The sequence below is a fragment of the Nicotiana attenuata genome, unplaced genomic scaffold (assembly GCF_001879085.1).
Source record: "Nicotiana attenuata strain UT unplaced genomic scaffold, NIATTr2, whole genome shotgun sequence".
NCBI classification, from domain to species: domain Eukaryota; kingdom Viridiplantae; phylum Streptophyta; class Magnoliopsida; order Solanales; family Solanaceae; genus Nicotiana; species Nicotiana attenuata.
In genome coordinates, this window is record NW_017672276.1 from 87,830 (window position 1) to 110,641 (window position 22,812).

Genomic DNA, 22,812 nt, shown 5'->3' on the forward strand with positions numbered 1-22,812 from the left:
CTTCCGATCTAGAGTGCAGCAGTACATACTCAAGGGTTTCAAACTTAGAGAACCTCAACTCATACTGTGACACGGTCATGTCTCCCTGACGCAACCACTCAAACTGTCTACGCAGCTCCTTTCTACGAGACTGCGGTACATACTTCTCCAGAAATAGAACGAAGAACTGCTGCCAGGATAGGGGTGCTGCACCAGCAGGCCTACGCCTCTCAAAATCCTCCCACCAAGTAAAAGCAGGTCCTGAAAACTAATAAATAGTGAAATCGACCCCGCTGGTCTCCAAGATACCGGCTGTATGAAGCATCCTCTGACACTTATCTAGAAAGCCCTGGGCATCCTCGCCCTCTGCTCCGTTGAAGGTCGGAGGCTGAAGTCTCCCAAATCTCTCCAACCTACGCTGCTCATCCTCTGGCATGACAGGAACTACATAGTCCTGAGCAGCTGCGACCGGCTGGGCTGGAGGTGCCCCGGCATCTGAAATCCCTGCACGACCTGCTCAGGTGTGCGGGCGGCAAGAGTCTGACTGCCTCTCCCGGCCTGTGAAGTAGCTACGACTGTAGTGGCTGAAACCACCTGAGCTAGGCTAGTGCAAACTGATAATATCTGAGTCAAGGCCTCCTGAAGACCCGGAATCACAATAGGCACAGCTGGTGCCTGAGTTGGTGCTGCTGGAGGGTCCACAGCTAGAACCTGGTCCTGAACTGGGGCAGCTGGTGCATCTGCAGGTGCTGCCCTCGCTGCTCTGCCCCTACCAGAGCCACGACCGCGTCCTCGGCCTCTAGTGGCCGCAGCTAGCGGCATTGGTGGTTGTCCATCCTGTCCGGTAGCGCGTGTCCTCACAATCTATGAGAGAATGGAACAACAGAAGTTTAGTACTCGGATCAACAAACTCGCACGATAAGAATGCAAGAATGTGAAGTTTTTCCTAAAGGCTCTGCAGCCTCTCGAGGATAAATACAGACGTCTCCGTACCGATCCGCTAGACTCTACTAAACCTGCTCATGACTCATGAGACCTATGTAACCTAGGCTCTTATACCAACTTGTCACGATCCTAACCTTGAACCCGGTCATGATGGCGCCTCTCGTGAAGACAAGGCCAGCCAGTACAACCTAATTCATCTTTTAAAACAGTTAACCAACACATAATAGTCTAAAACATGATTTACTAATACTGAATAGCGGAAATATCAATAAAAATGCGGAAAATCCAACCCGACACAGCCTAACCGGGGTGTCACAAGTCAAGAGCATCTACGAATCACAGTACGGTCTGCTAAAGTCATAAACTACTACAAGTGTTTGTATGAAACAGAAAGGATAGAAGAGTAGAGACACGGGGCTGCGGACGCCAACAGCTACCTCGTAATCTCCGAAAAAGCCCGCCTGGAACTGGAGGAAATCAACACTCCGGAGCGGAACCAGCTACGCCTGAATCTGCACACAGGGTGCAGGGAGTAAAGTAAGTACTCCAACTCAGTGAGTAATGAATATAAATAATGACTGAAAGCAAGAAAACACGTAAAGCATATGGCATTCTATAATGAAGCAGTAAAATCATTTATAATCAGGAAAACCAGTAAGAATCAGGAAAAATGCTCTTTAAACCAGTAAACAGTTAATTGACAGATAATTATAATACAATAAACAAATAAAAGTTCGGCCCTTAGGCACAGTAACACCACAACCGCTCCTCGGGCAACATCTCACAACAGTAACAGCCCCTCGGGCTCAATGTCACATCACAATGGGTACCCGCGCTCACTGGGGGTGCGCAGACTCCTGGAGGGGCCCCTTACAGCCCAAGCGCAATAACAAGCCATCTCGTGGCATCAAATCTAGGCCCTCGGCCTCATATCAATCAAGCCACCTCGTGGCGTACATATCTCAGGCTCTCGGCCTCCAATCAGTATCAGTATCTCCTCACAATATAGGCTCTCGGCCTTACTCAGTCAAAATCATCACAAGCCCCTCGGGCAATAGTAAAACAGTGTTTCTCAGCCCAAACATCATTTAAAATATCATTTAAGTCTAAAAATTGAGTAAAAATGGCTGAGTAGTAAAACAGTGGAAAATAACATGACTGAGTTCAAGTAGTAATTCAAAACAGTGAGGACATATCAAATAAAAGCCCCGAATGGTCCAAATAGGTTGCCCGAAGCCCAAATATGGCATTCAGCCCAATAAATGATGATAACAAATAGTTTTAAATCAAATACGCGGTAAAATCATCAATTGGGACGGACCAAGTCCAAACCCCTAATAGTACACGACTCCACACTCGTCATCGAGCGTGTGCCTCACCTCAATATAGTACTACGATGCACAATCCGGGGTTTCAAACCCTCAGAACATCATTTACAAGCATTATTCACCTCGAACCAGCTAAATTCCTAGCTCGCGACGCCTTTGCCCTTCGAATTGGCCTCCACGTGCGTCGAATCTATCCAAAATCAGAACGAATACGTCACAATATGCTAAGGGAACGGGACTCAAGCGAAAACAATCGAAATATACTAAAAATCCCGAAATTAGCAAAACCCGAGCCCCGGGCCCATCTCAAAACTCAGAAATTTTCACATCACTAGATTCCTCGTCTTCTAACGAGTTCATACATACCAAGAACACAAAAATCGGAGTCCAAATGACCCCTCAAATTTCCCATTAAAGGCCTCTTAAACTCAAGCCCTAAACCTCCATTTTTAGCCCTTTAATCCTCCTAATTACAGCCTTAATTCATGAAATTCTACCATATAAATGTGTTTTAAGTCCACAATCTTTGCCTCAACGAAGTCTCTTTGATTTCTCTCCTCAATATCGCCCAAAGCTCCCAATTCCGAGTTCAAAAATGGTTAAACCCTTCAAAATTCGCGAAGTATGAAATATATACCTTCTGCGCAGGCCTCTCCGCATCTGCGGTCCAAAATCCGCTTCTACGGTACCGCATATGCGGTCGATCCATCCGCTTCTGCAGAAATTCATTAAACCAGCCCAAACCGCATCTTCGGTCCTTTTATCGCATCTGCGACTCCGCAGGTGCGGTTCCCATATCGCATCTGCGGTTCCTGACCCCAACTCCTAAAACCGCATCTGCGCCTTCACTTCCGCACGTGCGACACCGCACCTGCAGTCCCCAAACCGCAGGTGCGAAAACACCAGAAACAACAATATCAGCTGCTGCAACAATTCACCAATCTCTCCGTTAACCATCCGAATTCACCCCGAGGCCTCCGGGACCTCAACCAAAAGCACAAACATAACCCAACACCTAATTCAAACTTGTTCCAATCATCAAAACACCTCAAACAACATCAAATCTACCAAATCACATCGAATTCAAGCCTAAGTTTCTAAAATCTTCCGAAATATGCTTTCGATCAAAAACCCAACCAAACCTCGTCCGAATGACCTGAAATTTTGCACACTCATCCCAAATCACATGACGAAGCTACTGCAACTCTCAGAATTCCATTCCGACCCTTATATCAAAATCTCGCCTACCCACCGGAAATCACCAAAATATCAACTTCGCCAATTCAAGCCTAAATTTACTCCGGACCTCAAAACCCATTCCGATCACACTCCTAAATCACAAATCACCTCCCGAAGCTAACCGAACCATCGGAACTCACATCCGAGCCCTCTAACACATAAGTCAACATCCGGTTGACTTTTCCAACTTAAGCCTTCTTAAAAGAGACTAAGTGCCTCCAACTTCACCAAAACCAATCCGGATTCAATCCAACCAACCCGATACCTCAAAACACAGATGAACAAAGCAAATAGTAGCAGAAAAGGGGGAAACGGACCGGTAATTCATGAAACGACCGGCCGGTCATCACAGTACCCTTCACACACAAGCCCTAATTTCTACTGTTTTCTTCTCGGTTATTCTTTCTTCAGCCTCTCTTTCATCTCTTCTTCTCCATGTCTGTCCTTCGTTGCTCATTTCACGAGTTGCAAATTTTTGAAGTTCAACTTTTTTTCCTATGAAGCATAGCTTTTCTCCTTTCTTCTTTGCTTTTTAGATTTCTTTCTCTTTTTTGTCTAAATGTTAATATTTTGCAGAGATGACTGAATTTTAATATATGCGATCAATGTAATTCTGCTACCAATGGCAGAAATCATAATTGCTAAATGTTGGTCAACTTCCGTACAAATATAGCATTTTCTTTTTTGATTTCTTTTGAATTGGAAATTGAAAAGTTTATCTCTCGGTGAATTAATTATTTTATGTAATTAATTTAAACTGAAAGTGAATTAATTTAGAATAACATTAATAGTAATCAATCCCTTTATGGTGTTTAACATATTTAAGGATATCTTCCTCATTTTAATAGAAAAATGTGCTTACCAACACTTTTTACCAAACTCATTAATAATTTATTTTCATTTTCAGTACTTCTATTCAAACACGCAAGTGCTATTTTATGAAACTAGCTCCATCACTTAAAAAGTATTTTTCAGCACATGATACTTAAAAGCTATTTAAATTAAGCCAATCCAAACGGGCTTTAAGAGTATCCAACTCCTTACAAGTAGTTTTTTTTCCTACTTCTCATGTGGGACTTTGTTCACACATACCTAACAATTTTCCCCTTGAACCAAATTTCACAAGACCCATCACCATTCATGGCTAATTTGGAGATTAACTATGTGTCACGTACATGATCTTGAGTATTTACAGTTACCAAGTTACCGAAGCCCAAAGCTTGTGTATGCTACGGTTAAAGGTTGCAAACCCCGTAGACAGGTAAAGGCACTAAGTCGATCCACTATACCACACTACGCCATCTTCGTAGTCCCGCGAAACTATTGGCTTTGATACCGGTTGTTAGGCAAAAAGGGTCCAAAAATACTCTTAACATGATGTGATATTATCCTCTTTGGGTCAAGCCCGCACGGTTTTCCCTAGAAGGCCTCACACAATTAAGAGTACCCAACCCCTTAGATGCAATATTTTTTTAATTCACATGTAGGACTTTGTTCACATACACCCAATAGCCTTAACCCTTGTTTGGTTTCTAATTTCCTGGGATAAGTTATCCCAGGATTAAAATAGTTATGGATAACTTATACTTGCCAGATGGTAGAATAGTAATTTCAAGATAATTTATCCTAGGATAAAGCAGTAAAATTGACAATCTCAGAATAAATACAACATACCAAACAGTTACTAAGAAATAATACCAGAATAACTAATTCTAGGATAATTAATCCCAATGTAACTTATATTCAAACTAAACTACCTATTGCTGTGAGTATGATTTTCGATATTCCCTCATAATATGTGAACACGTAATTTTTGCCCTATGCGAAATTACTCATAAAAAATATTCAAAATAGTTTCAAATTATTTTGTATCATTTTAGGAATTTTGTTTGTCATTTTGAATCATTAAAAACGTCTTTAAAATCGCAAAGAATCATCAAAAAATATTTTATCCTTCATTTCATGACATTCTAGGATTTTAATTGCATTTTTAGGATTTCATTGTTCGTTAATTTCATAGTTAAAATATCAAAAAATCACAAAAATGCATTAGTTGCTTTTGCCTTTATTTTGTATTCTTAGGTTAAATTAATTAGTTAATTAATTCATTAGGCAATCATTAGGCAAAATAGATAAATAGGTTAATCATGAAAAATTCGGATCTAGTTGGAATTGGAATTTAAAGATGGTTAATTTTGCAAAAATCTAATAAAATAAAAAAAAGGAGAAAAAGGGTTGTTTGTTTCACATTTTGAGTTGGGCTAAACAAATTTCACGCCACAAATTCCCCAAAATCTGCCAAGACCCAAATCCACACGTAAAAATTGCACGGGGCGCCCTATTTCGGCGCCCCTTTTTAACCTGTAGCCGCTTTGTCTTTCTGTTTGCACCCGTACCCACTTTTTAAAAAACTTCAGCTTCCCTTTCTCCTCCCCTTCTCCTTCTTCATTTTCTCATTGTCTGGAAACACAACTCCGTAAGGACTGAGGAATGATATGGTCATACCATTGATCAGAAAAAGGCACCAATTTTTGTCCAACAAAAAAACAGCAACACGAAAATCAAATATGTTGTAATATAGATAAAACATAGAAACCGTAAAGAAAATGGAGAAACTGATCATCAGCGATCAGAGATTCAAATGTTAAAAAGAAAAGTTTTCGAAAACAAAAACAAAGCATTATTTTGCAATAAAAACAGAACGCAAAATCGGATGCATTAGATGATCACAATACAGTTAATTAGATGTAACTGTATCTTCTTGGTGTCCTGAGCTGAAGTTAATTAGACAAAAACTTCAGCTCTATAGCTGAAGTTTTTCAGTTACAACACAAAAACTTCAGCTCTAGAGCTGAAGTTTTCTAGTTACAAAGACAAAAACTTCAGCTCTATAGCTGAAGTTTTCCAGTACAAAAGAAAAACTTCAGCTCTAGAGCTGAAGTTTTTATTTTATCTTCAGGCCCGGCTACTAAAATGCTGAAGTTTTGTGTGATTGCCTTTGCTACTTCAGCCCCGTGTGCTGAAGTTATGCGAAAAAGCGGGTACGCTTGCAATTTTTTTTGCAAAGCGGGCACAGGTTAAAATGTGGCACAAAAAGCGGGTATAGATGCAAATGCCCCAATCCACACGGTTCAAGTCCCTAATTTTATTAAATGGTGTCGTTTAAGGTCTAAGTTAGTCAATTTGATCTCCAACGTCCATTGATCGTAATCTGATAGCTCGGAACTGTCCATGTTATCACATAAAAATGTCTGAGACAGCCTACCCCCCCCCCCCTCCCCCCACAAAATGACATCTCTCATTCTATGACGAGAAATTTTACTTTGCGTCTCACATGCCATATCATACTTGTGTAGACTCTCCAAAGTTGGACAATTAGACTAATGGGTCCCACTTTTAGCACCATTTTTCTCTCTCTTCTAATTCGTATTTCTCATTTCAAACAGCCCCTTTTAATTTTCTTTTTTTTTACTCTACCAGAAAATTCTTCTTCACTCTCCACATCAGAATCCCAAGATATCACTTTAGTTTTCCTTAGCACAAAACTCGTCTGTGTAGAAGAAACAACAGCTCTTGGGGAATAATATGTGTGACAATGAAAAAAGGATTTACTTGGAAATGGGTTTAAAGTTTGTGAAGGGGATTGTGGAACAAATTAGGGTGAAATAGTTACTCTAACCTATTTTTCCTCCCCTGTCAACTTTGGTTCTCTACTTCTCCGTTTAATTTTCTCTATTTCAAATGTAATTTCAAATTATTATTAACTAATTGTTAATGCTATCTTTTTAAGTATGTAGATTGATTTTTTTTAAAGGAATTTTTTTCATCGCCTGAAAGAACCCACCACGAAACAGTCAGAACGACGCAATATTAATTGAGTAACTGTGGGTACGAAATCTGTTAAGAGTTAGAATTGGCCTTTTCTGGTATCCTTAAACAAAATCTCCACGTTTCTTGCTTTTTGTTTTTTACCAAATAATGATGAACAATCTTAAGGATATCAATTTTACTGCAAAAAAAACTGATTAAAATACTTTATCAATTTAGCTGCGGCTAGTTTTAGATGAAAAGCTTGTGATTTTTTGAAATGCTTTCATCTCTTTTAAAAACAGGAGTGGGGAGAACTAAAAGAGCGAGAAAACGAATTTTTGTCTAAGGATGGAGACAGAGATATTTTGGAATTTTGATGTGGAGAGTGAAGGAGAATTTTCTTGTAGAGTAAAAAAAAGGAAAATTAAAATGGGTTGTTCGGGATGAGAAAGACCAATTAGAAGAGAGAGAAAAATAGAGGTAAAAGTGGGACCCATTAGTCCAAATGTCCAGCTTTGGAGAGTCTCACACAAGTATGATATGGCATGTGAAATTCAAAATAAAATTTCTCTTCTATCACAGACCACCCTCTCTCACCCTCGGCGTGTAACCGCAGCCGAAAATCGCCCATGGCGGCGGCATCACTCCAAATGCCCTCAAATTCATACCCCATACTCCTCACCTCATCCTCAGTCCAAATTCACCATTTATTTTTCTCAAAATCCACAGCAAACTCGTGGAATTCTATATCTAAACCCAAAACCCTAGATCCTCCTTTCTTCTTTCGATTTTCGTTTAAGCCATAGTCCCTGTGACCATGAATTTTACGTTGATCAATTGGTCTCTTCAAAACCTTTCGATTGATGTTCGTTTCATGCTAACCCGCGATACCCGGAATCATTCGTCTCTGTTAGAATCCGTTGAACCTCAACGGGCTTTGCCTAGTGAAATACTTATCGGACATCAAGAGTCCATATAAGTGTTCATCGGGCAAAGATCGTTTCCGTTTAGTATTGAAACTCCGGCGTTGGCATCAAATCTTGGGTTTTTCTCGAGACTACTCCTTTATCCTCCTCTTCATTCCTTCATTTTCGTTTAGCAGTCCGATCTACTGTTTGATTGGTATCTATTTGTTTTTGGCTGATTGCATTACATGTTTAAGAGTATATTAATTAGTAGCTTGTTTAAGATTAATTGAGGTTTTTGTTTAATTAGCAATTGATTATATTATGCTGAAGCCTGTTAATTGTTGATTAGATTGGTAGTTGGTTATTAATGTGGTGTCATATTAGTTAGTATCGTTATTAATACCATTTAGTTATAATCTTGAAATTAGAATAAGAATAGCTTCTATCTTTGATTTTAATTTCCATTTTAAGTTTTGATTGGAGCATGAACTCCATTTCAGTGGGTTTGAGTTTGGTATAGGATTGGGTCTGCTTTGTGTAATAGATAATCCCGTTAGAGTTTAAAATTGGTTTAATGGGTGAGAAGTTTTAGGTCACATGACTCTTGATGTGCGAAAATAGAGATCATGGGGAAATAGTAAGATTGTAAGGTTCAATTTAAAAATAAGTCCAGAGGGAATTTTAAGTAGCTACTAGAGAAAGTTCTAGAAGAAAGAAGAAAGGGCTAATTTGCAAGAAAAAGAAAAGAAAGGGCCAGGTGTAAGGGACTTAGGGAGTAAAAATAGAAAAAAAGGAGGACTAAAAAGAAAGAAAAGAATAATCTGAAAAAAAAATAACTGTACAAAATCTGTTACAAAAAGATGCCTTTTTCCCCATTCACGGCTGACACATTTTTTCATATATTCTCTCATTTGCATATAAGACTGACACCCTCATTTTATTATGGATCTGTATATACTCATTGAGATAGAATTCAGACTTTTCTCTCTTCATTCTCTTCATAGGCAGAGCTGAAAGTGAGGATTTTAAAATTCAAAACCTCTTTTCTGAGATCTGATTTTTCTAGCTTAAAAAAAACTAAAGGAAAAACACAAAAACCAAAAGGTTTAGGCTGATTTTCATACTGAGAATCAATTAGTTGTTTGCTGTTGATTGAAAAAAGTATTCTATATTATCTTCTTGGGTTCCAAAGCTGATTTTTCACCTGGGATTGAAGCTGTTTGTTTGCTGTATTATTGCTGAGTCTTCTAATCTCTCTTCTCTGGTCTTTATTTGGTATTACTAAGTTGTTTCAACAACCAGGTATTAAGTCATGATTCAAATCTCTGTTTTGTTGAAATGTTTGAGTTTCTGCAGTTTTTGTCACAAATTCTGGATTATTGTCAAAATGTGTCTAATTTTCCTTCATGATTTTGTTTTGTTTAATCTGAATAAGAATCTACTGCAGTAATGTAACAACTGTGGGACCAATCCCAATTAAAATAAAAAGAATAAAAATGATTGGATGAAATGGGTGGCAATAGTAGGCTCACAACTTGGTCTTGCAACAAGTTACAAAATCGTTTTGGATGGCAACTTGCAATGGAATGAACCATTCTGATTGGTTCAAATGTTGGCAAGTTCTCCTATGAATAGGAGCTTATTTCTCTCATTCAGACACAGCAAATCAGAGAGAGCGCAATAGAGCGTAGAGAGAGTAATCCACAGATTGTAGTCTGTGAGATAAATAGTGAGTGGGAGTAATATTGTAGTGAGGTGTTTAAAATAAAGAGTGTTATTTCTTTCGAAGTTGTAGTAGTCTCTTGACACTACTAAGTTGTAATATTATAGTGGTAATATTGCTCCGCTGGGATATTGTATTTTATCCCGTTAAAATATTTGGTGTCGTTGTTACTCTCTTGTGTTATTGTTATTTATCGGGATATTATTACTGGGCGGGATATTTATTTTTTTATCCCAACAATGTGGTATCAGAGCCATGGCGAGTAATGGTCCGCTGTCTTTTCAGTACCCCCGTCTCACAAAAGATAATTAAGATAATTGGTGTCTACGCATGAAAGCCATTCTTGGCTCCCAGGATGTGTGGGAAATCGTAGACAGAGGATATGCAAAACCCGATAATGAGGAAGCTCTGCCTCAGAATGAAAAAGATGTCTTGGCAAAGACAAGGAAGAAGGATCAACAAGCCCTCACGCTCATCCACCAATGTTTGGATGATGCCATGTTTGAGAAGGTGGCCGATGCTACCACCTTAAAAGAAGCTTGGGAGATTTTACAAAATTCTCTTCAAGGAGTTGACAAGGTGAGGAAGGTAAAACTTTAAACTCTACGTGCTGATTTTGAGGTTTTAAAAATGAAAGAATCCGAATGCATTTCGGATTATTGTTCAAAAGTGAAGGCTGTTGTGAATCAATTAAGAAGATACGGGGAGGACATAAAAGATGTCCGCGTGGTAGAAAAGATCCTTCGCACTTTAACACCTAAATTCGATTTTGTGGTGTGTGCTATTGAAGAGTCTAAAGATTTAGACTCAATGATGGTGGAGCAATTGGAGGGTTCTTTACAGGCCCATGAAGAAAAGATCAAGAGGAGACAAGAAGTGCCATTAGAGCAACTTCTTAAAACTCAGGCATCCTTCAAGGATTATGGAGGTGAAAAAAGCTATCGAGTGAATGGACGAGGACGCGGCCGTGGCGGTCATGGACGAGGAAGAAGTAACGGTAACAACTTCAACAAAGAAGCTAAAATCCACCAAACAATCAGAGGTCGTGGTCATGGGCAAAGAGGAGGAAGAGGACGTGGCTACTACCGAGAAAATAATGGACAAAGGTATGAAAAATAAAAAATTGAGTGTTATAATTATCATAAATTTGGCCATTACTCTTGGGAATGTCGTAGCAATGTTGAAGAGAAAGCTAACCTTGTTGACGACAAGAAAGAAGAAGATGAGTCAACGTTATTGTTTGACGACAAGAAAGAAGAAGATGAGTCAACGTTATTGCTGGCACTCAAGGAAGAAGACATGGATGATTGCAGCTCGTGGTATTTGGATAATGGAGCAAGCAATCATATGTGTGGATGCAAAGAAAAGTTTGTAGAGATCAATAAAATGGTGAGATGTAATGTGTCTTTTGGAGATACCTCAAAGATTCAAATCGAAGGGATAAGTACGATTCTGATCTCCTGTAAAGATGGTAGTCACAAGCTAATTCAAGATGTTTATTATGTGCCAAAATTAAAAAGTAATATTTTGAGTTTGCGCCAACTTCTTGAAAAGGAATATGACATCTACATGAAAAATATGCATCTTTGGCTTAGAGATTCAAGTGGAATTCTAATTGCTTAAGTGCATATGGCAAATAATAGATTATTTTCTCTGAATCTTAAAACAACTGATGCAAAGTGTTTGAAGGCTAATGTGCAAGATGAATCATGGTGTTGGCACATGCGATTTGGGCACTTAAATTTTGAAGCGCTCAAATCAATGGGAGAAAAGAACATGGTACATGGGATACCATCAATCAACCATCCAAATCAACTGTGTGAAGCTTGTCTTCTTGGAAAACATGCAAGGAGGAGTTTTTCAAAGGAGGCCATGACAAGATCAACCAAGCCGCTCCAGCTTGTTCACAGTGATGTGTGTGGACCAATCAATCCACCTTCTTTTGGTAAAAGTAGATACTTTCTGCTTTTCATTGAGGACTTTAGTAGAAAGACTTGGGTTTATTTCTCGAACCCAAAATCTGAAACTTTTGCTGCTTTTAAAAATTTCAAAGTACTTGTGGAGAAAGAAAGTGGCTATGAAATTAAAGCTCTAAGGTCCGATAGAGGAGGCGAATTCACTTCAAACGAATTTAATGACTTTTGTCAGTCTCATGGAATTCGTCGCCCTCTAACGGTACCTTATTCACCCCAACAAAATGGAGTTGCAGAGAGAAAGAATCGAACGATTCTTAATATGGCTCGATGTATGTTGAAAGCTAAAAGTATGCCCAAGGAATTTTGGGCCGAAGCTGTTTCTTGTGAAGTTTATTTGAACAACAGGTCTCCAACAAGAAATGTTAGAGATCAAACTCCTCAAGAAGCATGGAGTGCAAGAAAGCCAAGTGTCAAGCACTTGAGAATCTTTGGGAGCATAGCCTATGCTCATGTGCCACATCAAGGGAGAGCAAAGCTTGACGATCGAAGTGTCAAGCATATGTTTGTTGGCTATGATACGAGTTCAAAAGGCTACAAGTTATACAACCTAAGCAGCGGCAATGTGGTGATAAGTCGCGATGTTGAATTTGATGAAGAATTGGTATGGGATTGGGAAGCTCAGGAAGAAACTTCATATGATTTTCTTCCATACTTTTGGTGATGAAGAAGAACCAGAGACCGTGGAACTTGTGCAGGATACAACTCCACCTCCTTCTCCAACCAATGTTGAATCTCCCTCTTCTCAAGAAAGTTCAAATGAACAGCCGCAAAAGGACAAGGAGCACTCAAGAGCTCCATGAGGACACAGAAGAAGTTACTAAGTTTGATTTTTTATGTTGTCTCTTTGCTGATAGTGAACCAATGAACTTTGATGAGCTGTTACAAACAAAAAGTGGAGACAAGCCTTGGAGGAGAAGATTGAGTCAATAGAGAAGAAGAACACTTGGGAGTTAACAACTCTTCCCAAGGGTCATCGAGCAATTGGAGTGAAATGGGTATACAAAATAAAAAAGAATGTTGATGGAGATGTGGAGAAATACAAGGCACGACTTGTGGCTAAAGGCTATAAGCAAAGACAAGGCATTGACTATGAAGAAGTCTATGCACCTGTTGCCCGCATGGAGACGATTCGTTTGCTGATCTCTTTGGCGGCGCAAATGAAGTGGAAGATCCATCAACTAGATGTCAAGTCAGCCTTCTTAAATGGCTATCTTGAAGAAGAAGTCTATGTTGAACAACCATTGGGCTTCGTGGTCAAAAACCATGAAGATAAAGTGTTGCGGTTGAAGAAAGCTTTATATGGATTAAAGCAAGCCCCACGAGCATGGAATAGTTGCATCGACAAATATTTTCAAGACAATGGAGATGAATATGCTCTTTACCTTAAAGTTCATACTAATGGAGATATCTTACTTGTTTGTCTTTATGTTGATGATCTTATTTTCACGGGCAATAACCCAAGTTTGTTTGAAGCTTTTAAGAAAGATATGTCCCGTGAGTTTGAGATGACAGACATATGGCTCATGTCATATTACCTGGGCCTAGAAGTGAAGCAGATGGAGGATGGAATTTTTATCTCTCAAGAAAGCTATAAAAAAGAGATATTGAAGAAGTTCAACATGCTCGATTGCAACCCCGTGAACACACCGATGGAGAGTGGGACAAAATTATCCAAGTTTGATGAAGGAGAAAAGGTGGATCCCACATTTTTCAAAAGTCTTATGGGAAGTTTGAGGTACTTGACTTGTACCAGGCCAGATATACTCTTTGCGGTTGGAGTAGTAAGCCGCTTCATGGAAGCTCCTACCTCCACTCATTTGAAAGTCGCTAGAAGAATTCTTCGATACCTAAAAGGTACGATCGACTTTCGGTTATTTTATTCTTCTTCTAATGACTTCAACCTTATGGGATTTTGTGATAGTGATTATGCGGGAGATATTGATGATAGAAAAAGTACACTGTATTTTTTTGGGTAATTATGTTATTTCCTGGAGTTCAAAGAAACAATCAATTGTTACTCTCTCGACTTGTGAAGCTGAATATATAGCAGCAACATCTTGTACCTGTCATGCTATTTGGCTGAGAAGATTGTTGAAGGAGCTCAATTTACCACAAATTGAAGCTACAGAGATTTGTATTGACAACAAATCCGCACAGGCACTCGCGAAGAATCCAGTGTATCATGATCGAAGCAAGCATATTGATACAAGATATCACTTCATCAGAGAATGCATTGCCAAGAAGGAAGTCGAGCTCAAGTATGTGAAATCTCATGATCAAGTTGCGGATATTTTTACCAAGCCTCTCAAGTATGAAGATTTTCAGAGGTTGAGATCAAGACTTGGAATGAAAAAAAAAATCAAAATTAAAGGAGAGATTTGTGGGACCAATCCCAATTAAAATAAAAAGAATAAAAATGATTGGATGAAATGGGTGGCAATAGTAGGCTCACAACTTGGTCTTGCAACAAGTTACAAAATCGTTTTGGATGGCAACTTGCAAAGCAACTTGCAATGGAATAAACCATTCTGATTGGTTCAAATGTTGGCAAGTTCTCCTATAAATAGGAGCTTATTTCTCTCATTCAGACACAGCAAATCAGAGAGAGCGCAATAGAGCGTAGAGAGAGTAATCCACAGATTGTAGTCTGTGAGATAAATAGTGAGTGGGAGTAATATTGTAGTGAGGTGTTTAAAATAAAGAGTGTTATTTCTTTCGAAGTTGTAGTAGTCTCTTGACACTACTAAGTTGTAATATTATAGTGGTAATATTGCTCCGCTGGGGTATTGTATTTTATCCCGTTAAAATATTTGGTGTCGTTGTTACTCTCTTGTGTTATTGTTATTTATCGTGGATATTATTCCTGGGCGGGATATTTATTTTATTATCCCAACAACAATATCTAAAATTAAAATCAAGTGTGCTTCTAGAATAATGAATTAACTTCATGCTTAGCTTATAGCAGTTATCAGTTCAATGATTTCCTGTTGTAAGTAAGCCAGATATTGGCAAAACCAAGCTGGGAGTTGACTACTACTGAAGCTTACCTGTGTTAGTGAGATAAACGTGGAGATTGAAAAAGTGAATGAAGAGTGTAGACATGTAAACAAAGCAGGATGAATTACAAGCCAGAGTTTAGGTTTTGTATTTTGAAATGCAGTTTTAATTTCAGAAAGATGGAATTTTAGTACATAGACATGCATACCGTTGTAGGAAATTTTGAGTTATGAATTCAGTATTATGATGTAAATTAATTGATTGTGTATTATAATTGAGATAGTTTTTAGCCGATTTAAAGTTTGAATGGTCATGTATTCAATATGAGAAAGCATGTAATTACCCCCCACATTATCGTGTTGTATGTTAGTCTTTATTTTTTGTGCTTTGGGAATTGAATTGGGGGAGTAACTTGAAGAAAATCCAAACCTTCAAAGGCCACATATCTGGACTTGATTCGGTTGACTGGACTACACCAGCAGGCCCTATCGCTGGTCAGCCCACATGCGACATTGTTTAAAAATGGGCTCAAACTATCGTCAGTCATTTGATAAGTGATTCAAGCATCTTGAGTTACTATACAACTATTTAATTAAGGGGGTTTTGATACAGTTACCCACGAAAATAAAACTATTTACCTTTGTCTACCTATTTATTTTTTCTACCCATAAACTAATTACATTTCCTACCCATAGTAGGTTTTATGGGGAATTTTTTCTTTATTCTCCAATTCTTTTTTATTTCTATGCTTCTTTTCTTTTCTTTTTCCTTTTTTTTTCTCCTTTTCCTTTTTCTCGTTTTCTTCTTATTTTTTCCTTTTTTCGTTTTCTAATTTCATTTACCTTCTTTTTTTTTTTATATTCTTTTCCTCTTCATAATCTAATTTCATTTAACTTCTTTTTTTATATTCTTTTCTCTTCGTAATCTAATTTCATTTACTGTTTTCACTATTTTTTATTATTCTTTTTTTTTAAATATTATTACTAAAGAAAAATCAAATTGTGTACCAATTAAATATAGCTAATACAACCAAAAAAATATTAACTAACATTTGATACCAGTATATTATATAGTTATACCAACAGGGTATACAATTGTACGCAAAGAGTTAAAAAATTTTTAATTCAATTATTAAGCTGAAATAATATCAGTTGTCAATAAAAATTTTAAAAAATTCTAGAAGGATCTAATTGTAAGAGTATACCGTTACATTATATAGCATACTATAATATATATTTATTTTTTTTGCATTTTTAATTTGCCCCTCACGCTGGGTAAAAGCTTAAAGAAAATTAAAAGGGAAAAGACAAGTGAATTTACGGGTAATAAGTATACTATTATAGTATATTGTATACTATTACAGCATACTGTTATAATATATTGCATATTATTACAGTATACTATAATTATTACAGTATACTATAACAATATATTGTATACTATAATAGTATACTGTTGCAGTATAACTATATACTCCTATATTATATTGTATATTATAGCGGTATACTGTTAGGTAACTGTGTTCTTCTTCGATTATTACAATATACCGTTGCAGTATATTATAAACTATAATAGTATACTGTTGCAGTATAGCTATATACTCTTACATCATATTGTATACCGTAGCGGTATACTGTAACTGTGTTCTTCTTCGATTTTCAATTGAAAAATTCGATCTCAATCACCTCAAATCAGCTCCAAATGCTATCAAATTTCAGTATGAACTTCCAGAAGGTACTATAAGCAATATTTAACAACACACACTTTGAATCAAACAAGAAATCTTCAAAAATAAAATTGAGCTTCAAGCCCAACAATGGTGGATATTCAAATACACATAAAAATTTAGTTGGGAAGCTTACTCGAAGATACTATAAGCAATATTTTATAGCACCACATCGAATCAAACAATAAATCTTCAAAATAATAGCACCACTTCAACAAAGCAATCATGAAAGAAGAACGAAATTTTTGTGGATAGACAAGGGTCGCTAATTATATGTGGATTCTTGGAGTCTTCCTATTTCGTTTTATTCAGTTTTTCATCAATTGAGGGGTCTGGATTGCAGATGAACCTTATTGCTTTGATATTATTCATCGCTTCCATCTTTGGCCAAGCAGCGGCTGGAATTAGCGGGTAAATAGTTTGGGCCGCATGGGTAGGAGTAGTAAATAGTTTGGGCCTGGGCATTAAAGGGTAAATAGTTTGGAATTAATGGGTATAAAGTGAGATTTTCTCTTTAATTAAAGCATTCGTATAATTTAACTAATTTAAGTCACATGCCTCCTAAGTATTTCATCCGGTAACCAAGAGGGGGATTTGCATCTATCTCGCTTTTTGGGTCACGTTTTAACTTGTGCCTGCTTTGCAAAAAAAATGCAAGCGTACCCACTTTTTTCGCGTAACTTCAGCATACGGGGCTGAAGTAGCAAAGGCAATCACGCAAAACTTCAGCATTCTAGTAGACGGGCCTGAAGTAGCAAAGGCAATACGCTGAAGGTTTTTTTTTGTCCTGGATAAGATGCTGAAGTTATTTAGTTAATTTGTAAAAAGTTAGCACTAAAATAGCTGAAGTTTTTTGTCCTAGATTCATTAGTTTTGTCATAAAACATATTCAAAAACTTCAGCAGAAGATGCTGAAATTATTTAGTTCATTTATAAAAACTTCAGCACTAAAATAGCTGAAGTTTTTTTGTCCTGGATAAGCTTTTTCAAAAACTTCCGCAGAAGATGCTGAAGTTATTTAGTTCATTTGTAAAAACTTCAGCACTAAATAAGCTGATGTTTTTTGTCCTAGATAATCTTTTTCAAAAACTTTAGCAGAAGATGCTGAAGTTATTTAGTTCATTTGTAAAAACTTCAGTACTATATAAGCTGAAGTTTTTTTTTGTCCCGGATTCATTAGTTTTGTCATAAAGCTTTTTCAAAAACTTCAGCAGAAGATGCTGAAGTTATTTAGTTCATTTGTTAAAACTTCAGCACTAAATAAGCTGAAGTTTTTTTTGTCCTGGATTCATTAGTTTTGTCATAAAGCTTTTTCAAGAACTTCAGCAGAAGATGCTGAAGTTATTTAGTTCATCTGTAAAAACTTCAGCACTAAATAAGCTGAAGTTTTTTTTGTCCTGGATTCATTAGTTTTGTCATAAAGCTTTTCCAAAAATTTCAGTAGAAGATGCTGAAGTTATTTAGTTCATTTATAAAAATTTCAGCACTATATAAGCTGAAGTTTTTGAAAAAACTTTCTAACATACTAGATAAATAATCACCTTATTCTTTCATAGTGTATTACTACTATAAAATAATCAGATTGCCAACAATATCTAAATCATAAATTTTGGAAACAATAAACGTGAAAAGAACAGAATTATCATGAAAAGAATCACTAAGTGTGACCTTAAACTTTTCCTACGTGAAAATATTCACAAATTATTGTCTACTAACTTACGTAATTATTTATAAATTATTTTTAAATAATCTGATAAACATACTTATGGTAATCATCCCATGAACTGATGTTTCATAGTAGCACCAACAACAGCAGAAGAAAGAAGAAGAAGAAGAAGAAGAAAACAAAGGAGGAGAAGGAGGAGGAGAAAGGGAGCTGAAGTTATTTAAAAAGTGGGTACAAGTTAAAACTTTTTTAAAAAATGGGTATATGTTAAATAGGGGCACCTAACAGGACGCCCCGTGCAATTTTTACGGTTTTCCCTCTTGTATGAATAAGTGTATAGTAATTGTCAAAAGTTGGTTAGATCTACCAACGTCACCAGTTCTCATTAATTTAAAATACACGTCTTTTTCCAAGTATTTTTTGACATTTTATTACAATGATCTCAAAGACATCACATGAGCCTTAGGAAAATAATTACTTTACAGATATTCGTAGAATGCTTTTGGCGCAATTTTAATCTATTATTGTGATTGTGTACACGTTCGCGTGACATAATAATGATTCCCAAAAATTTCAAGGTATGCGATCGTGCGACTTTGGCAAAACAATTATAACTAATAATTAAGTGTTATGATTGTGTACACGTATGCGTGACATGATTTTAGCACAATAAAAAAATGGGTTCACACACACGTGATTCATTTCCAAAGATAATTCCATATTCAATAATTAAAAGCAGTAAAAGGTAAAATGCACATAGGTTCTAAAATATGTATTAACAATTAATTAGCCATGTATAATTAAAACCAATCATGCTAAAATCACGTAATCTGGGAATGCATGATACCTTAATAGAATTCCTTACTCGGTCTTCTAGGTTCGCAGACTTTAAACAGAGTCAATTTTCCTTGATTTAGGATTTTAAAATAAATCGGTGACTTGGGACACTATTATAATTATTTCTAGTGGTGACTCTAATTAAAAAAAAATAATTCCATTTCAATAATATCACTTAAATTGGAAAAATTCCTTTTTCCGTAAAAAAGAAGTGTGACAGCTCTAGCTACTCTGCTGGGGAATGAACCCAAAATCTCTGGTTCAGGGTTCGGAATTCGAGCTTGTAATGTGATCAATACTTGGCTTTATTGATTGTATGATATTACTGTGTTTGTGGGCGTAATGTGCTAATTGCCGCTCATTTACAACTTTGATATTATTTAAACTGTTTAAATAGTATTCTTACGCCTCCTTTCTGAATCTTCTAAATTTATGGTGCACACGTACGCGTGACCCAATTTTATGTTAGAGGTTATACCAAATAGAACGAGACTGGATCAGTAACTAGGACGGGTAGACTTTCGTGCTCCCGGTATGTTGCCCCCACCTCGGCTCGAGCTGTTCGCTAGGGTAAGCCAGGTCTAAAACACACCCCAGGATTTAAACCTAGATTAATATAGACTCATGCAGGATCCCTAGTAGGAAAGTTTGTTTGCATCACGTGCATTTGACTTTGGGGACTCAACACAGGGGTTGGGTGTCTATGACAGGCGTACCCAAAATAAAAGACCATCCTGATGCATCCTACGTGCTACTTATGCATTTTGTTTGATATGGTTTGCATGTTGACCGGCTTCTAGAATAAATATAAAATATTGAGAAAAGCAGAAGTGAGAGGTAGGAGGGAGAAAATTCATCCGGTTTCCAAACAATAAATCCCGAAACTCTGCCGAATTTTTGGAAAAAAAAAAGGAAGAAAGAAAGGTTGTTTCAGAATGAGAATTATCAAGTGTCATGTTTCCCCTCTTCTGTCAAAACTGTACCAAACTACGTAGGTCCGATTCTCACCGGATGTGAGATACGTAGGCACCCTTCATAGGGTTCGACCTCATTTTTGCAAAAATAACCAAAAAGAAAGAAATGTGTCTAGTGTTTTGTTTAAATAAGTAAGCCGACCCAGCTTCGGTTGCATCCTGAGCCGTTTCTGTCGGAACAGCCTTAGAACATCATCAAAATTGTCGAAGGATTATTCCACAAGAGTGAACATTTCTGTCAATGGACGTCACTTTTACCATAATGTCCCCGGCCTTAAAGCTTTCTTTGGAAGCACGAAGGGGCCATGGTTGCAAAAATAGCCACCCATTTTCTTGGTCGTAATTGCATAGATAGCTACCCTCATTCGAACTTTTCTTAAAAATTAGTTAATTTACAAAAGATATTTTTGCAAAAAGAGTTAGTTGGTTTTTTCTTTTAAAACTAGTGTCAACCCTAACCTTAACCATCCACAAGTACAAAATGAGTACCGTCTAGAACACGCCGTTAACAGTTGTAGACCACGAACCACTTCAGCTTCAGATGTGGTGGCATGCGTTGGGGCAAGATGGTCAGGAATGGGTAACAAAATACTTGGGAACCCTCACAGATACTATGACAATTAAAACACAGGATGATTTAATTGAGACACAAGTGACCTTTTGGGATCCCGTTCACAATGTCTTCCACTTCTCGGATTTTGAGCTTACTCCTACCTTATAACAGATAACTGGATATTCTGGTTTTGGCAGGGATTTGAGAAACCATAAACTCATATTCCCAAGGGCTCTCTCTGTGCATCAATTCTTCGATCTTTTGAATATCAGTAAGCAAATTAGGAAGACCAACGTAGTCGGAAGGTGCTGTTATTTCTACTTCTTGTACTCCAGGTTCGAGCAGCCAAATGGATTTGAGATGTATGAGAAGGGCCTTAACAACAAGCAGAATAATGACACATGGCAGATCCACCATCACTTCGCCTTCATAGTGGCGTTTCTAGGAATTATGGTTTTCCCAGATGAAGAGCGAACAATCGATACCCGCATAGCTAGGACCGCACATGTCCTCACTACCAAGGAACATCACACACTTGCCCCAATTATTCTCTCAGACATTTATCGGGCATTGACTTTGTGTAAGTCCGGGGCGAAGTTCTTCAAAGGGTGCAATGTTTTGTTGTAAATCTGGGTGATTGAGCATCTCCGGAATCACCCTAAGTTCATAAGCTATGGCCCGAGCAAGAATAACCTCATTGGGAGTTACGAAGAAAGAGTAAAAGATTATAACACGCCAGAAGGGGTGGAAACATGGATATCCCACCTAAGATCTTTAAATGCAAGTCAAATTGAGTGGACTTTATGAAGGCTCCGGTTAAGAGAGGTGATACACATGTCAGCCCTAAAAGGTTATTTGTTGTTGTTAGGCTTGAAAAGCGTCCAGCCGTATGCGCCACAACGAGTTCAGAGGCAGTTGGGAAGGTACCAAGTAGTGCCTGAGGATGAAGGTTTGAGTGTAGAAGTAATTGAGCTACACTCAGAAGCCCCACTCTCTGAGATTTTAATCTAGCAAATTTGGGATAGTTGCCGCTACTTGAAAGATGATATGCAGGTGCCAGATCCTATGATAGCTGAGGTAGATCCAAGTTATTCGATGTGGTTTGGGAAAAGGTCTTGTGCGAATGATGAACTAGAGCTCGAGCCCGAAAGCCACGTAAAAAGGCCACATGTTCAAGATTTTGATGATAAAATCCAAGAACGGTTGGCTTGGGGTGAAAAGGAAAAGGGATACCAAGCAACTATTCACGCCTTAGAAGAAAAGCTGAGAAACCTCAAATTTGAGAATGACTTACAAGCGCAAGAGGCTGAAGGTGAAAAGAAAAGTCTGATCCCTGAGAATGAAGCCCTCCGAGCCCAACTCCGGGAAATAAGAATAGCTGCTGAGATGCCTATAAAAAGTGAAAGAGACAAAAGAATCATGAACAACTCGAGGCAAAAAGTATACGACCATACACCCGATCTAACAAAGGCAGAAAAACATTTAGCAAAAGCTCGAGCAAGGATGGTCCAATTGGGGAAAGAGGAAGAAAAACGTGCGAGTTTAGCCCGCCAGGCAAAGCAAAATTATGACAAAGAAGTCGCAGTTTTAAGGAAAGAGTTGGCCGTTCTTGAAAATGAAATGGGTCAACAATTGAAAGACTTCAAGACTGTGATGACCCAAAGGGTCATCTTATATTTTAAAACTCGATTTCGTGTTCCGAGGTCTTCAAAACATTGTTTTATTCCTCCTTGATTTGCGTGCGCAGTCCGGGCGTGTTTCCGGAAAGATTTTATGTGAAAAATTTATGAAATAATAATTTTTGGCCTAAAAAGTTGATTTTTAGTTGACTTCGGTCAACATTTTGAGTAAATGGACCTGGACCCGTATTTTGACGGTCCCGGTGGGTCCGTAGTAAAATATGGGACTTGGGTGTATTCCTGGAATCGGATTCAGAGGTCCCAAGCCCGAGTAATGAATTTTTTGATGAAAATTGTAAGACTGAAAATCTAATAATTTAAAGAAATTGATTAATGTTTGATCTCGTTGGTATCGGGCACGTATTTTGGTTCCAGAGCCCGGTACATGTTTAATATAATATTTAAGTCATGTTTGTGAAATTTGGTGAGAAACGGAACTGATTTAACGTAATCAGACCTTGGGTTGAGAAAA

The 22,812-nt window shown here is 37.7% G+C and overlaps 1 protein-coding gene and 1 pseudogene across 1 annotated transcript; both read left to right on the forward strand.

Annotated features, from left to right (window-relative positions):
• The first annotated feature begins 10,262 nt into the window (after positions 1–10,262).
• LOC109212574 lies at positions 10,263–14,308 on the forward strand. Its single transcript, XM_019376226.1, has 4 exons — positions 10,263–10,520; positions 11,145–11,321; positions 13,624–13,817; positions 13,972–14,308. Exons 1-4 carry the CDS (start codon positions 10,263–10,265, stop codon positions 14,306–14,308), a joined length of 966 nt encoding a protein of 321 aa, XP_019231771.1.
• A 6,281-nt stretch (positions 14,309–20,589) lies between these two features.
• On the forward strand, positions 20,590–21,288 carry LOC109212575 (annotated as a pseudogene).
• Positions 21,289–22,812: the final 1,524 nt, after the last annotated feature.